At 41.6% G+C, this 18,309-nt stretch overlaps 1 protein-coding gene across 1 annotated transcript in view; it reads left to right on the top strand.

Moving 5' to 3' along the window:
* The window catches only part of PCDH15 (protocadherin related 15), a 2,320,333-nt gene that overhangs the window by 1,151,305 nt on the left and 1,150,719 nt on the right, over positions 1 to 18,309 (top strand). The window contains exon 13 of the mRNA XM_069753541.1: positions 1,469 to 1,603. Within this exon, the coding sequence (XP_069609642.1) occupies positions 1,469 to 1,603 (135 nt within the window). The remainder of the gene's footprint in view (positions 1 to 1,468; positions 1,604 to 18,309) is intronic.

Genomic DNA, 18,309 nt, shown 5'->3' with positions numbered 1-18,309 from the left:
ACCAGGACCTATGTCATCACGCTGCCCACACTCTGCGTTTACCTTCATTGGCTGAGAAATGGCGCTTTTCGCGTCATTGAAACGCGACTTTGGCGTGAAAGTCGCGTACCGCATGGCCGACCCCGCACAGGGGTCGGATCGGGTTTCATGAAACCCGACTTTGCCAAAAGTCGGCGACTTTTGAAAATGAACGACCCGTTTCGCTCAACCCTAACCTGATTGTCAATTTATTCATTTTTTAGGAAGAGAAGTAAATCATTAGCATAATGCATAGTTTTGGGAAAAGATGCTCCAGAATTTTTATTACACAATTTAACATGGTGACACCGACAAGTTCTTTTTAGGATACCAACTTTGGTAAATAAATAAATTATTCTGGTGTAAGAAGATAAAATACCAGCTTAATTATTAAGTAAACATTTTAGTCTTGCCAATATTATTAGATATTCTTAAATCCATATATTCGTGATAATTGGTCCGATTTCATGTCTAAAATTAAAATTTCTTATTTCCTTGAAACATCATTTTTATTACATACTAATGATCTCTAATCTTAACACTATCATGCTTAAATAACTACAAGCCATTGTAAGTACCTAGGACAAATCTTAGTCAACAACAGTTTAGTAATTAGTCTGATGTACCCCAATAAAAAATTTGGCATGTACTCCCACCTGCATGTTAGTCAAATGTATATTCCCTTGTAGTTTTCTAAATGCTATAAAAATATATTTTTTTGCCCCATATAATAAATTTCCCTTCCAGGCTCCTTCCTGTAATAATTTCCCCATCCTAGCCCCTTCCTATGACAATATCCCTCATCCTGGGCTTCTTCCAGTAATAATGTCCTCATCCTGGCCCCTTCAGTAATAACAACCCCCCATGCTATAAAAATGTACCCAATCTTGGGCACCTTCCTAGTATAATTATTAATGACCCCTTCACCCTGAGCCCCATCGGTTCATTTCCAGCACATTCTCCTATGACATGCAATGTCCTCCTCTATAACCAGTGTAGAAGCCAGAACTGACTTCATTGTGGGCCGCACATATCCTCACTGGCTTGTGCCGCCTGACACGGGCAAGCAGACACCTCCTGCTGGCCTCTGATTGGCCGGGCAGTGTTTATTGCAGTGCAGGCAGCCAACGGGTCCCCTTTTTATCATCAGAATGTTCATCTGGGGATGCACATCCAAAAGAAATTGGCATTGGAGGGCCCCTCTCCCACATGGACCAATCATTATGCTCCTGTTATACAGCCAATGTAAATTAGAAAGAGCATCTAGCAAAGGACTCCTAATAAATTGTTTTATATTTATGTAACTTCACATCCCCCTTAGAATTGACTAAAATTTGTAAAAACAGTTTTATAGAATAGCAGCCATGTAGAATACTATATAATGCACATTTGGCTCTTGATACTGTAAATGACTGAATTGTGCTTACATGTACTCTGCTTTATTTTACAGACAAAAGATCCTCAGCTGTACCTATACTTAACAGACTACAGTACAGTTTTCACAGTGACGCAAACCGGTATCACTCGACATCTCACATTGCTTCAGCCGGTTGATCGTGAACGCCAGCAGCTTTATACGTTTTCAGTGAGTACATTTGTGTTTTCATCAGTTATGAATTGACAAACATAATGCATTACAAGCAGCTGTGCCCGACACTCCAGTTTGCTCATAGTTAAAAGAATGAAGATGTGCTGCAATGTCTGGCATAACCTCACCCATACATACACTCCCATGCCTTTTTAAGCTTCCTTTGATCAAACATTGACACTATAGCTAAGGCTAGGTTCACATTGCGTTAGGGCAGTCCGTTTAGCGCATAGCGCTACGGACTGCGCTAATGCAATGTTCCAAAAGGGATCGCATTTGCTGATCCCGCTAGCGCAGATCCCCGATCTGCACTAGTGAGGAACAGACCGCAAACGCTGCAAGCAGCGTTCGAGGTCCGTCACTCAAATGACGGCACATAGCTAGCGCACGCCCAATGTGGGCGTGCACTAGCGATGCGTTCGCCATTACAAGCAATGGCGGCGTTAATGGACTACGTTACACCGCATTATGCCGCAGTGTAACGTAGTCTGTTAAACGTACCACCATAACGCAATGGGAACCTAGCCTTATGCTGGGTATAAGACAGTGAAGATTAAGCACTTAAAAATACATTAAGTTTTGCCATACATTTCTGAAACTTAGCCTAAACAAAAGATGTACCAGATGGCCAGTTTAGCCACATTCTGGTAATCTTGATATTTGTACCTACATGTAATTAAACTGTTCAGACTTTTTTGGCAAATTTACTCGTTATGCTACAAATATCTAATAAATGTGAAACTAACATGTAAAACCCACACTTAGGCTGGATTCACATAAGCATATTTCACTCACTGTTTACAAACGCCAATGCCAAGACTGAACTAAGTTCTCCTGAATTGAACTTACAGCCTTTTATATATATGTGTACACGGTCAGTCCGTCCATTGTGATCCAGAGGAAAATAGTGTGAAACTGACTAGCAAGCTTTAGCTATATAATGTGATAAAAGCATGATGTAGCGAAAGAGACCATAATTCCAGCTGTGTATCACTTTGTTTAATGAGTGCAGTAGTTGTGATAAAATCACAGTTTTCTGTGCTGTACTTTAGCATTGCTCGAAATGTTGAGTCCTGTGTAACTTTCCTCACATCACTGATTGGCAGCTTTCTGTAAATAATTTATATTGACACAGAGCTAATAAGTGGTGATGGTGTGGTTCGAATAGATGGCCTCAGATCATCTTGTCCTGTATTGATAAGCTCCTGCTGATAATGACACTAATTATATTGAAATTGTTGAAAAAATCACATTGCTATATTTATACTCCAGTCTAATTTGTCTGTCTGAGGTGTGCAAGTTTGCCTGGCATTGTAATACAGCCTTTTATTGAGCTGTAAAATTTTATTCAGCATTTTGGCGTGCTACAGTTGTGCCTCAAACCCCACCTTAAAAAAGACTTTGTTAAAAATTGCATTGCTATATTTATACTGAAGTCTCATACAGCCATCTGAGGTGTGCAAAGTTGCCTGGCATTGTAATGCAGCATTATTTTTTCAGCTATGAAATGTTATATGGCATTTTACGTGCTATAGCCTCAAAAAAACACCCCAAAAAAACTTTTGCTAAAAAAAATCGCATTGCTATATTGATACAGCAGTCTTATACGTCCATCTGAAGTTAGCACATTTTGCTGCCATTGTAATGGAATGTTTCCACTGGGCGTATTGGCGGCGCTTTGGACACAGTGCTGCCCCCTGTTGTATGCCCGGTGATTCCGGATGTATTCATTGAACACATGCGGAATCATTGCATCGTATTCATAGACTGGGTTATTTATCTTGTGCAGACTCTCCGTAAATAGACATGCTGCGGCCTGGAAAGGCGCGCAGCATGTCCGGTTAGGCAACATGTCCACTGAATGTGGCCCTGCACGCATAGAGGAGACAGGATTTCATAAAATCCCCTCCACTATGCTGTAACATCATAACATAACATAATGTCCAATCCACAGCAAATCTTGAAGGTTTCCTGAATATGGAAACATACCCCAATACTGCAATTTTTTTCAGCAGTGACATTTTCTACAGCATTTATCATGCTTGAGTCTCAAAACACACAGAAAAAACTTATGGTTTCAAATAGCATTGCTATATTGATCCTACAGTCCTATACATCCATCTGCAGTGGGCAGATATTGCTGGCACTGTAATACTGTCTGCAATGTTTTCTCAACAGAGATATAGCAGTCATATTTTAAAATGTGCAAGACGCCCTGGAAAGGGATGGGGAAGTGGACATAATGCTGATTTTGAGAGTAGAGGCCGAAGGTGTGGGCAAGTTGAAACAAAAAATCTTTGGACTTGAACTCCACTTTCTCTCTTGGGTTATAAGGTGAAACTGCCTGCGTGTGAGCACAACAAACACACACATGATGTCGATATAGCTTCCTGTCCCACTTTGTAGGGAGGGCGCAGAACAAAACTCTTGACGCCAGACCGGTGTGAAAATGTTGTTGGATTGATAGCAGATAATCCTTTCAGTCGCTTTGCCAGAACCATCCTGTCTACCACATAATCCAGTCTCAGTAGTCGTGATTCTGGATTACTTAATCCTCACCTTGCTCCTCCTTCCTCCAACCATGTCCAATGACAGAGACAAGCGATTCCACACTTGGACACTCCGAAGAGCTGTTCACATTTTCATTTCTAGACTCTGGCCTCTTACCCCACCCATTCCAACAGGGACATGAGGAGATCACATGTAGCGATGTTCAAATATTTGAGTAGTCACTCTCTCAAGAACTCGACGGTCGGAAAATTCAATAACTGTCGCAAGAGCTGAATGATGATGAGACACAATTGCTAGCAATTGTAGTGTTGTTATATCAGAAAGTCAGAAGAAAAAACAGGGAGCAGAAGAGGAAGACAAGGTGGTGGACAATGAAGTCACAGGAGTACACAGGGGGAGGAATCCTCAGTACCACAACAGGCAGAAAGAGGCAGTGGGATGGCCAGAGACACAAGGCAGGCAACTGATCCCCAGAGCACCAATGCAGGTGAAGTTGCCAAGCCAAGGTTTAGGTGTTCACAAGTCTGGCACTTTTTTAAAGACAGTCCACTTAACTCAAAAAAGGCTATTTGCAACATCTGCCTGGCCGGCATCAGCAGGGGCAGCACAACTAGCAGCCTGACCACCACCTGCATGCTCAGGCATATGCAAATGCAAGCAAAGCAAGAGCTGGACGATGATGAGACACAATTGCCAGGAAGTGGTGTTGTTATGTCAGCAAGTCAGAAGGAGGACAAGGGGGCAGAAGAGAAAGATGAGGTGGTGGACGATGAAGTCACTGACCCAAATGGGGAAGGTAATATAGAGAGTGAGGCCAGAAGCACACAGGGGAAGGCATCTGCAGCACCACAAGTGGCATGAAGAGACACAAGGTGGTCAACTGATCTCCAGAGCACCAGCAAGGGTTATGTTCCAAGCCAAGGTTTAGGTGTTCACAAGTCTGGGTTTTTTTTAAAGACAGTACAGTTAAGGTAACCCAACAAAGGCCATTTGCAACATCTGCCATGCCAGCATCAGCAGGGCAGCACAACTAGAAGTCTGACCACCACCTCCAAGCTCAGCCACATGTAAGCAAAGCACCTGACTACTTGGGACAAATGCCAGGGTCCAGAAGGTGTCTATGGGTGACATCCATCAATCCCCTGTCCATGATGTAGGTGAAGATGCCTCCCACCCTGCACCTGTCGTTGCCCACTTGCAATCATCATCAGCAACCACGTCCTTGTCTTAGTGCATCATTCAGTTGTTCCTACCCCATTCCAATGCAATGCAAGTGTAAATACCCAGCCACCCACCCACAGGCTAAAATACTAAATGGCCACATTTCCAGACTGCTTGCATTGGAAATGTAGCCATTTAGGCTTGTGGAGACAGAACCTTTCCCCAACCTTATAGCTGCAGCCATCCCTCGGTATTTGGTTCTCAGCCACCTCTATTTCTCTCGCCTTACACAAGCACATGTCCCAGAAATTCAGCCGTGCCCTGACTAATGCTGTGACTGGGAAGATCCACTGAACTCAGGACACCTGGACAAGTGCTTGTGTCCAGGGATGTTACATTTTCCTGACGGCACACTGAGTGAACATTGTGGAAGCTGGGACCCATTTGGACGTTGGGAGAAAACATGAGATACCGACACCGAGGATTGGGGGCCTTGGTTCAATCAGGGTTGACCTCACTATCTACAGCAGTTCCTGCATCTCCTCATCCTCATCCTCCATCTCACAAATGTCAACATCAGTTGAAAGCTGGAATCACTGCAGCACAGCCTTTGCCAAGCAGCAACAAGCTGTGCTGATGCTAATCTGCTTAGGTGACAAAGCACATACCACTGCAGAGTTGTTGAATGGTCTAACAGACCAGACTGATCTGTGACTATCACCCCTGAACCTACAAACAGGCATGGTCATGTGTGACAATGGCTGTAACCTAGTGGCAGTTCTGAAGCTTGGTAAACTCACACACACATACTATGCCTGGCCCACATGCTCAACTTAGCGATTCAGCGATTTTTCAAAACCCACCAAGAACTGCCTGAACTACTTATGAAAATACGATGCATGTGTGCCCATTTCCACAAGTCGGCTACAGCTGCCACCACCCTAGCAGTGCTGCAGCAGCATTTTCAACTTACTGCTCAACGACTGGTGTGCAATGTCACCATATGATGGAACTCAACATTACATATGTTGGCAAGGCTTTGTGAGCAGCAGACGGCAATTGTTGAAAACCAGCTACATCATGCACATCGGTATTCCAGTCAGCCTCCACACATCAGAGCTGATGAGTGGACATGGATATCTGACATCTGTGCAGTTATCCAATACTATGAGAACTTGACTAAGATGGTGAGCGGTGATGAAACCATAATCTGCATCACCATCTTATGTCTCTGTCAACTAAAAGGCTTGCTGCTGACAAATAAAGAGTAGGCTATGCAGGAGGAGCAAGCTGAGATAGATCAAGAAATTATAATGGGTGATGCTAATGATGAGGAGGAACTGGAGTTTGCTGCATGCGCAACTGATGGTACTACCCACACTACCTTTATCCCATCTGTTTTTGGCATCCCTTGCACTTAGTTCATACACTTTACCCATTCCTTAGTAATTAGAAAAAATGCTTTTCTGTGGATCCACCTTCAATTTGAGGTAAAACAAAATTAAACCAAATGATCCAATGGATTCTATTAGTATATGATGCCGTGCCTTGTTGTGGGCTGTCAGGTAGGTGTCACATAGGGAGTTCTCAAACTGTATACAGGATTTCACAGTCAGGACAGGAGAGCTTGTACAGTAAGCACAGAAGAGCCTGGTATCCTCCATATCAGGCTGAGTAGATGAAAATCTTTCTACTATATTCCCCAGCAGGGTTGATGAAATAATATTCCTTGATGCTGTTACATTTAGCTAATTGCCTTTTTCAGGGCTAATTCAAATAGATTCTATTTTGTCATAATAATACCACACTTATCTGTAATTCGTCTATGGAGAGGTGTGGCAGTACATATAGCCTATGACAGGCATCTAGTCAGGGATTATTGGGTTTTAAATTGTAAGCCTTGCTGCTGTTTTTTCCATGCATTCGTTGAATAATTCATATTTTTTACCTTCATTTGTACTCAGAAAGTCATCAAAGATGACAGCATTAATTGGGTTACTCCACAAAAAAACAAAAATTCTAATTCAAAAGTAGGAATAATGGACTGGCTTCTAGTTAGAGATTATTGCCTTACAAATTGTAAGCCTTCCTGCTGTTGTTCTCCATGCACTCAATGACTGATTCATGATTTTTACGGTGTTTTGCACTCAGAAATTCATCAAAGCAGGCAAAATTAAAGGATTTAATGTGTCCATTCAAATATTCTCTTTAGCAAATATATGTATGAGGTAGTGGTGAGGGACTTTATAGCACTGGAGATGGAGTTACAACTTCTGAACTTTCCAGTGCTTTGTTTCCATCTATTTCTGGTTGGTTCTTGAAGTATATTTGGAGTCATTGTCTTGGTGGAAGACCCATAACTAGTGTTGAGCATTCCGATACCGCAAGTATCGGGTATCGGCCGATACTTGCGGTATCGGAATTCCGATACCGAGATCTGATACTTTTGTGGTATCGAGTATCGGTATCGGATCCATAGGGATGTGTAAAATAAAGAATTAAAATAAAAAATATTGATATATTCACCTGTCCGGCGGCCCCTGGACATCACGCTGCTTCTTTGTTTAAAATGCGCGCGTTTAGGACCTGCGAATGACGTCCCGGCTTCTGATTGGTCGCGTGCCGCCCATGTGACCGCCACGCGACCAATCAGAAGCCGTGACGTCATTCGCAGGTCCTCAATTCTTAGAATTAGGAGTTTAGTGAATGAGAATGACGTCGCGGCTTCTGATTGGTCGCGTGGCGGTCACATGAGCGGCACACGACCAATCAGAAGCGCTGTACAAATAGTGATGGCCAGCTTACGGCCCTGCAAAAAAAAGAAAGACTTTCAATGTGTCTGATCATGTCTCTCAGACCACATGGCCAGATAAGGTATTAAAATGATAAAATACATTTCCTGTGGAATGTTTTTTCACCATTGAAAGCAAAGTATACATGCAAAAACGCAGCAAAAATACTGTGTGTGAACTTAGCCCAAGGTGTGGAGGAGTATTCTTTTCTCTTATTTATTTTGCCTTAAATACAATTCATTATCCTTGAAAGAATGTTTCTCAAAACTTTTTCCAGTCAAATCTATTTTAAGTGTGGTTTTATTTGTTTATTATCAGTCCGTAAAAGTGGCATAATACTCTGACAACATTGTTCCCTGGAGCGACCTTGGATTCAGAGATCCTTCCAGGAGTATTCCCTATGCTGTTCCCATGCCATTTCATTGCTGTTTCCATTGTTTTTCAGTAATTTATAGACCCCCTCTAGACCTCCAATGGGGGCTGCCAGAAAAATACTTGAGTTTCCCATTGACTTCCGTTATACTCGTTACTCAGGTCGAGCACCCAAGCATTATGATTTGTTCGACTCAAGTAACGAGCACCCAAGCATTTTAGTGCTCACTCATCACTACTTTTCAGTTATGATAGTGGAGAAGAATGAACATGAACCCACGGTCTGTGAAAAAACATGGACATGTGAAAAGCCCCAAAGGTTATATTGGTACATGTTCTATCTGTGAAAAAGAAACAGAAACAACATGTATGTAGAACATGGATGTCTGAATGACGCCTTACTGAGAGTACATTACGTTCAGCTCTCGGTGTTAATTCTTAAGGGAGTTCTGAAAATAGTAAGAGCACAGTGCACACTCCATTCACGATGACAAGATTTGTAGCATCATTTTTAAATAACTGCAAGCCTAAGATGCATTGATAGTATATACTGCTAATATCTGAGATAGAATTACTCTTTAAAATTCAATTTTTTGAGATCTAATACATTTTCCAATATGCTCCATGAAACCTTTAACGGTTTTAGGGCATCTCGTTTGTTTTAGTGTTACATATATTAAAATGTCACTTCTTACTTACAAACTTGAATCTACCATGTTCTAATTAGTTTCATAATATATTTTTATAGAGGTTTGAAAATTTACCGTCAAATTTTTAGACATAGTAAAATTATAGTAGATTGTTTCAAAATGTGCCAAATATTGCACTTTGATCCATGCTGTTTAACTGTTTGATAGATTTGGCACATCTTTAGACACTTTCGTGGAAGTGTAGACTACCTATTGATTGGCTTATTTTGCCAGTAACTTGTGTCAAAATGTTGGCATAATTTTCATGCATTTTGTATCCATGCAGATGTTATCCTTAGTTGGATAATAATTTAGAACCCCAGGCAACAATGCTGACTATTGAGCCTCCATATGTGGAGCAGTAAGGGGATCAGAATTAAGTCAGAAAATATTTTATTTCTTAGCTAAGCACAATTACCACTGCAAAATGGCTACGTACTTTCTGTACCACTATGCCATGTTTAATGTAAAATTGTGGCAAAACTTATTATAAATACAGATTTGTGCTAGAAAAAAAGAAAGTGTTAACGCTCCACATCAAGGGAATCCTTTTTGCTAATATCCAAAACCATTTTATATATATTTTACAGTTTCAGTTTGAGGCAAGGTCTGAATTAGTTTTGATATTACATTTGGACACAATGACTAAATGACAGGTTTCTGACATTCATGCCATTGATATACTTGTTTTTTTCAAGGGTTAAATACATTTTAACCCTTTAGTGACCGAGCCAAATTTTTGAAATCTGACCAGTGTCACTTTATGTGGTAATAACTCTGCAACGCTTCAACAAATCCCAGTGATTTTGAGATTGTTTTTTCGTGACACATTATACTTTATGATAATGGTAAATTTTGTTCAACATTTTTTGTGTTTATTTATAAAAAATATCAAAAATTTTAGAAAAATGTTAAAAAATTTGAATGATTATCCCTTTAATCCAGATAGTCATACAACAGCAAACCATTAATAAATAACATTTCCCACATGCCTGCTTTACATCAGCACCATTTGTAAAATGTTATTTTATTTTGTTAGCATTTTAGGAGGTTTAAAAATGTAGCAACAATTTTTCATTTTTTCAAAGAAATTTACAAAATTTATTTTTTTAGGGACTTATCCATGTTTGAAGTGACTTTAGGGGTCCCATATATTGGGAAACCCACAAACGTGATACCATTTTAAAAACAGCACCCCTAAACATATTGAAAACTGCTGTCAGGTAGTTTATTAACCCTTCAGGTGCTTTACAGGAATTAATGCAAAGTGGTATGACAGAAATGAAAATGTGTATTTTTACCACCTAAATGTTGCTAACTTCTAAACAGATTACTACAGCCGTCAGACTCTAAGGCCACTATTTGGTCATGAATTGCCATGGCAAACATCAGGACAACAAAATCATGATCTGAGGGCACCAATTGTGACAAAGAAGAAGCCCCCACACACTGTTAACCATTTATAATGATGTAGTCACTATTGACAGCAGCATCTAAGGGGTTAAACAGATTTAGATGGTGCAAATACTGATCATGGCTGGTACAGCAAGTTGTCAGCTATAGTGTACAACCGACAGATGCTGGATTGTCATCTGTATGGGGAGGCTATTCTCTTATATCTCAGGTCAGTTAAAAGACGTATTGGCGGTCATTAAGGGGTTAAAATTATTTTATTGGGATCCTTCAAAATTTGCCCAACTGCACAAAGTAAAAGTATTTATGTGGTTAAAGTGCAAATTATTATAGTTCAGCTTTTGTATAGCAGAGTTTGTAACTTGGGTGTAGACAAAATTCTCTCCTATTTACAACATCTTGAAATATAGTCTCTTTATCTGCATGATATGTACCCGCATGATCTCAAGTTCAATGAACAGTGTCTCCTGCACACAGTTCTTGGAAAATTGTTATATGTTTTTAGTAACTTTTATGTGCTTTTCCACATATATCCACTAAATTTTTAGTATTTGCTGAATATGTCACCCTATGTATATAGATTTTTGAATCAATATGATGATTTTGAAAAAGCTTGAGTTTTAGTTGGAGGTGGACTTAAAATGTATCATTAATGATGCAAGAAACATGCACCACAAAAAAAGTTGTCCACATGGGACATAAAATCCGTTTACTAGTTGGCATGCAGATATTGCCATGAAACCGAGGCATATCCGTGTGTAATATGATGATTCTTCTGCAGACATGCTTAAATGTCATCTAATGATCTGGTATGCATTACCTGTGCAGAAAATATACAGCACTTGCTTAAGCACTTAGGTGCCATGGTTGGTATTGATTGTGATATCTAAGGTGATACATTCCCATGGTAGGACTTACATCAGGCACCGGATAGAGTCAATGAGATAAAAATAGTAAATGTTTAACTCACCTAGTAGTGTTGTGCTGAATGCCCAAAAACTAGAAAAGCTTGTAGAAAGCTAAAGGTACCTTCACACTGAACAACTTTCCAACGAGAATGACAGCGATCCGTGACGTTGCAGCGTCCTGGATAGCGATCTTGTTGTGTTGGACACGCAGCAGCAATCAGGATCCCGCTGTGACATCGCTGGTCGTAGATAGAAGTCCAGAACTTTATTTCGTCGTCAGGTCGGCGTTATTCGTCATGTTTGACAGCAAAAGCAACGATGCCTGCAATGGTTTTTCATGGAGCGAGCAACCAGCGAGAGCGATAAGTACGTCACTGGATCGCTCCTGCATCGTTCAGATGTTGCCGGTGTTTGACGTCTCCTTGCGACCTAAACAGCGATGCTGCAGTGATCGGCTCGTTGTCTATATCGCTACAGCGTCACTTAATGTGACGGTACCTTAACTTATGGTGGCTAATAAAGTCTAGAAACAAGCACACAATAAATCTGCTGATAGACACTGATAGGCATCATACCTAAGTGGAGAGCCAATGCCGCAGACCAAAATTTGAGTAAGGGATTAAAATCACTATACAGGTGACTGCAGATAATTTTATTAAATATTCAACTAAAATATTATGTCGAAATATCTACCTTTACATCCTAACCACTTTTATAATTATATTATTCATAAAAAAGGAACAGCACAACACTTCTACTTATCTCTGGGTGCAAAGCCTCCAGGCAACCTGTCCACTGGTTTTCCAAAGTCCATAAAGTTCAAAAAAGAAGGCAGCACTCCATTTTTCTTAATAAATGTGCAGGATTTAATCAGACCCACTTTTATAATTAGCTTTATTATCCTACACGTCTCTCTATCTAGTTAATCTCTAAATATATATTTTTACTTCACTTCCTGTGACATTTCATTTGAGAGGAGTATGAAACAGGAAGTCACAGAAGGTTGGGGCTGCACTCATTCCCCTGCGGCGTCTATTGCCATTCCTGGAACAGAACGTTATCATGGAGTGGAGCTGCAGCTACATCACCGTCCTCTGAAGTTGTTGGAGAGATGAGCACTGCGCCTTGACTTTGCTTAAATTTCCGCTGCCACATCTTCTATCAGTAGAACAAGCTATCATCAGGGGGTGGAAATAGATGCAGTGACACCAGTGCTGCCCCACAGGTTCTAGCACCACCTTCAAATGAATCGACAACTGTGGGTGGCACTTGTGTCACTCACTGCTTCAGTCATCACCCCCTGATGCCGATTCATTTGAGGTGTTAGAAGCTGTAGGGCAGCACTGGAGTCATTTACTGCTTCTTTATCTGCCCCTTGATGGTGGTGAACTCACCTATGTCACAGCATCTATCAACATAGAATCTCTTCAAATGAAAATATGTGGATGATGAAAGAATTAAAATACTGTTTGGAGTTTGTTGCAAGTCTCCAAGTAAAATGGAAGCATCAGAAAATGTACTCATAGGGCAAATGAATGAGATAGGAAATCAAGGTGGAGTAATTATTATGAGAGACTTCAACCATGCTAATTGAAATTTGGGAACAGAATCCTGAAGGTTCAGCAAAGAAAGGTGTTTGACAATAACTAAAGACAATTTATCAAATAGTGTTGGATCCAACAAGATGGGTATAGGGATGATATTTATAGACTTAAATGTATAATCTAGTTACAAAAATGTTCAGCTTTTCGCAGGATTGGTGATAAATTTGAGATTGAAATGCATTTTCAGATTACTATTTTTTGTATCCTAAATATCCCTTTAATTTAACCCAATAGGTTGGACATAATTTTCGATGTATGGTTTCGATTCAGTTACATAATAAAATTATTGGATGCATTGAAAGAGGCATTGATGCTCATAATTAGAACATAGATTTGCCTCTATTCAAGTCACTAGTCAGACCATGCTTGGAAATGACAAAGCCAACAAATGTATCCACATGTTCAAATAAAATTAAATAAATCTAAATTGAAAATCCATATAGTCGACCAACGACAAATAAAAAGTTATTTCTGGAATTCAGTCTAAGATGCTGTGGTACAGTGCATAACAATATAGCTGAACTACGGCAGGTGCAGAGAATACTGGCCAAGATTGGTAAGGGAATGGGCGGACTTCTACTCCATGATAAGTCATCAAACTTGGGGTTAAGCTTTTACTGGGTTCATCCGAATCTAAATGACTATCTTCAAACAATCAACCTATTTTATTTAACTCTATGATTATGGAGTTTTGTAATAAAAATCTGAATCTCACTACACAAATACATATTGCAATAACTGCACTTTATTCTATAGTTTAGTTCAATTCATTATTGCGTTCAAAGTTCTTTAATAATAGCATTTAGAATTAATCTCTATATTATAATACATTATTCAATTGGACATTCACAAAGAGTTAAGTTACATAATTTCGCAAACCATAGCAATTATTTAATGCTGAAGAAGTGCGCAAAAAAATAACCAATCTCACATTATGTTTCATTAAAACTGACATTCTGATACAATATTTCTGTTCTATAGGTAAATTACATTATGTCAGGTTTATTTCAAATTAAATTACTCCAGCAAACCCAGTTTGCATGACTGACACAGAGCTCAAGAGTTTACCATAGGCCTATAGAAATATTCTGTATATAATGTATAACAAAAATGTCAAATCAAATTTACAAATACATGTTTTGAACTAAAGACACAGGTACAGTATGTAGAGATATTGGGTGCAGAAATATTAGGCAAGTGAGTGTTTGAACCATATTATCACTTTATGCAGATTTTATAACTCCAAGCTGTATAATCTCGAATGCTTATTGGATGAAGCAGATTAGATAATGTGTACTTGTGTAATGAGGGAGGGTGAGACCTAAGGACCATCAACATCCTTTATCATTATTGTAGCTTATTTTTCTCAGGCAAAATGAAGATTTAACCTTTTCCTGACATGACTATTTTCTCTTTTTGCCTTTTCCTTTTTTCCTCATCTTCTTCTAAGAGCAACAACTTTTTTTTTATATGTCAAGGATTGTTATCTTGCTGGATGAGTTGCACTTTTGAATGACTAAATTAATTTTACCACGTGATGTACTAGAAAACTGGAATAAAAATCCTATTGAGGAATAACTGCAAAAAAAGTCCACAATAGTTTTTTTTTTTTTATATATTTGCAGTGTCAACTATACAGTAAAAATTGCCCACCAATATGACTCGTCAGGTCAGTATGATTATGGAGATAGAAAACAATGATAGTTTTTATTTATGTGATGAAAAAAAAATATTAAAAAGCGGTAAAAAAAATCATTTGTCTCTCCATTTTCTGAGAGATACCGTGCCTGCAGTGCTGTTTCTCATCCTGGTGAGGAGCCTCAGGAATTCCTGATGACTGTAATAGTGCCCAAATGACTGGACTTTTGGACTCAGTAAGTTTGGTGACCCTGGTAAGGGCCACACTTCTGCATGTGCTTGTCCCTGGGATGGGGCTAAGGTGTGTCCGTGTAGATATCCAGAACTATCTTATGGCCCGGGTCGGCATATGCACATGGGGGTAGTATCGTGTCTCATAAAGTAACAATGTGTAGTACTGCGTGCAGTGAATTTGCCGCTGCATTGTGTGTCAGCATTGGTAGAGCTGTGTGTCTGCAAAGCAGTATGGTACTTGTGCACATGTTGTGAGGTTGCTTGTAGCACTGAACTGACTGTATTTTGCAGGCAGAAGAGCCTGCATGCATGATGTAGAGGTGACACAGCATTGCATAGCATTGCATTTAGTTTGTAGGTACCAGAGCTTAGCATGTGGTCTGTAGATAGCTGAGCATTGCATGTAGTTTGTAGAAAGCAGAGCTCTGAGTGTAAACTGTAGAAAGCAGAGTCCTGTGTGAAATGCGTAAATGGTGGATGACAGGTGGTGCTCAGCCCTTACCTTTGGGCAAAGGGGAGGGTATGTAGCAAGGTCAGGATGGTGAGTGCTAAATTCTAGCACTTGATTAAGAGTTCACCTGCATTGCTTTGCTAGAAACCAGGAAATGGGTTCAGTGTGTGCTGTTGTCTGCCATGCTGGATGTAGCAGAGGCAAGTGTTTAAGCTTGTGAGTGACCAGCTAAGATGTGCGCTGTAGCTAGAAGAGAGACAACTGAAGGTCTTGCTCCAAATGGAGTGACTGGGGAGTCAGCTGAGTAGATGAGCAGTCTTTGGTACAAGAAAGAAAAAGACAATTATTGGTGGACAGTCTGTTAGGGCTGGCAGTACGCACCAAATAAAAGAAAGGGAGTAATACGGTGCGTTCATAGCCCGGGGTCCACCGTGCCGTCATGTTACCTGCTGCCCGGTAATGGTGGACGCTATATGGCGGTATAATGGATGAACACACACGGTTAACGTCACCTGGAGTGAACAGAAGCAGACTCTGTTGCTTTACAGGACTACACCACCCAGGGATATCAATGCTGTAGCCTGTTAAAGCTCACAGAGCTAGGCAAAGTGAGCACAAGGGTAAAGTCAAAGGACTCTACTCCAAGGAAAGAGGGTCAGAGTCCCTCTAGACAAACTAGCTTTCGGCACCTGCGGTGCCAGGGAAAAGCTATAATAATAAATTTAGCACACTGAGTGCAAGCAGCGTCACTCTGGCGGACACCACTAACCAACCTAACTAGGGTCTGGAAAGTGCCCTAATTGCGCATGGCGCCGCACTAACGGTTGCTGCTAATACGACACAGTATGCTTGTGCCTAGTGTTGGATGGCACAGTCTAACGCTAGTTAGCTCAATCACTCAAGTACATGCAACAATGCTAGGGAGGGGAATGATTAGGAGCTTTCACCAGATCAATCACACATCCACACACACAAACAAGTTCAGTTTTATACTAGCGCATGGTCGAGTGGCCATACGACCCTTTTATAGATGTAGCCTTACGGGACCTTTTCAGTGGTCCAATGGGAGCCTCTACAGGACCTGAGCATGTGACCTCTGACCTCCAATGAGAGGTCGTTCCACCGGCATGCTCAGAAGACGAAAAGCAGGACTTAGTCCTTGGAACGTCTGCTCGCCGCTGATCAATGCTGGTTAGAAAGGCCGAAACTGGGGCGGCAGCTGTAACCAGACACACAGTATCAGCTTGAGCCAGACACTGGGACCAACGTCTCTGCTAGACTTCACTGCAGCTGGGGAATAATGGGAGACTGCAGAGTACATGGTTCAAGATTCCCCTTGTGCAGTGGTGGGAACTCGACACCTAACATTACCCCCCTCCTAAGGCCACCCCTCCTTGGGCCTCACTATGCTCAAATGCAGCAATGAGCTGAGGAGCCCGAATGTGCTTAATAGGTTCCCAGTTCCTCTCCTCTGGGCCATGACCCTTCCAATCCACCAGATAATACTTTTTGCCTCTTACCACTTTACAACCAACAATAGCGTTCACCTCGTAATCATCCGTGGATGAGCCCGATGTCCCAGCAGATGACTCGGAAAACTGATAGATAGACCACAGGGTTGACTTTTTCCAGGGCCTTGAAGGGGCCTATGTAGCGAGGCGCAAACTTAGTGGACTCAACTCGCAGCCTGATGTTATGGGCAGAGAGCAACACCAAGTCGCCAGGAGCAAAGTTCAGAGTGGGGCACCGGTGAGCATCGACAGCGACCCTCTTTCTCTCCTTGGAGGCCCGGATGGCATCCTGTGTGCAGTCCCAAATGTCACGTGCCTCCATCGCCCAGTCTGCCATCCTAGAATCGGTGGACAACACAGGCATGGGCACAGGGACACGCAGATGCTGCTGCACAGGAGGAATCTTGAGCCATGTCTGCTGCGGTCTCCCATTCTGCTTCAGCCGCATTGGAGCCTGCTCAGCGGAGACATCGGTCCCAGCATCTCTGCTGCCTTTCCAAGTTCTGCTTTTGTAGCCAGCACTGGTCAGCGGTGTGCAGGCTTTTCTGGGACTAAGTCCTGCTCTGCACACACTGAGCATGCCCATGGGAGGACCTTTCATTGGAGGTCGGGGGTCACACGCTCAGGCCCTGTAGCAGCTCCTATTAGACCACTTGGAAGGTCCTTGTCTGCTACAGCTATAAAAAGGTTTTTATGGCCGCACGGACATGTGCTAGTATCAAACCAAAGTCTATGAGCTAAGCGCCAGTGTGGTCATGTCTGGATGTGGTTAGGGTTTGGCTGAAATAAGCCCCTAGAATACCAGCACCTCCGGTGAGGAGTTGTTTGCCTGTTTCTCTGACTGCATGACCACAGTTTTGCTCTGTTTGGTAGCTGTGTACCTGTGTCAGGATAACAGGGCACAGCATCTTGTTTCTAGCGAATCTGTGAAGTTAACATAGTTTGCTTATACCGCCATATAGCGCCGCCATTTGCCAGCAGCAGGTTCCTCTCCTGCACAGTGGACCCTGGGTTGCGAACGCACCTATTAATACATATATATATACTCGGTGCATTCTGCCAACCCTAACATAATACTAGCGCCAGGGTCTGGATAGTAAATGGCGGACAAACAGCAATCCTTGCAGTACATCCTGCAGCTGGAGGATAGGTTGGCGGCTCTCGAGCGTACAACCTCAGCTGTGGATGTTACCACAGTTGCTGTTCAGGCTGCTAGTGTGGCTGCAGCAACCTAGTCCACAGCCACCCCTGTTCTGACTCTATCTCGCCTCCCGCTGCTAGAAAAATTTTCTGGTAATAGTAAATCTTGTAGGGGTTTCGTGAGCCAGTGCTCTATACACCTCGAGCTCTTGGCCACACGTTTCCCCACAGAATGGGCAAAGGTTGGATTTATTGGGAGTGTAACGTACGAAAATTTGT

The sequence above is a fragment of the Ranitomeya imitator genome, chromosome 2 (assembly GCF_032444005.1).
Source record: "Ranitomeya imitator isolate aRanImi1 chromosome 2, aRanImi1.pri, whole genome shotgun sequence".
NCBI lineage: Eukaryota > Metazoa > Chordata > Amphibia > Anura > Dendrobatidae > Ranitomeya > Ranitomeya imitator.
The sequence above is the reverse complement of the archived record's forward strand: the minus strand, read 5'-3'. Positions and strand labels throughout refer to the sequence as shown.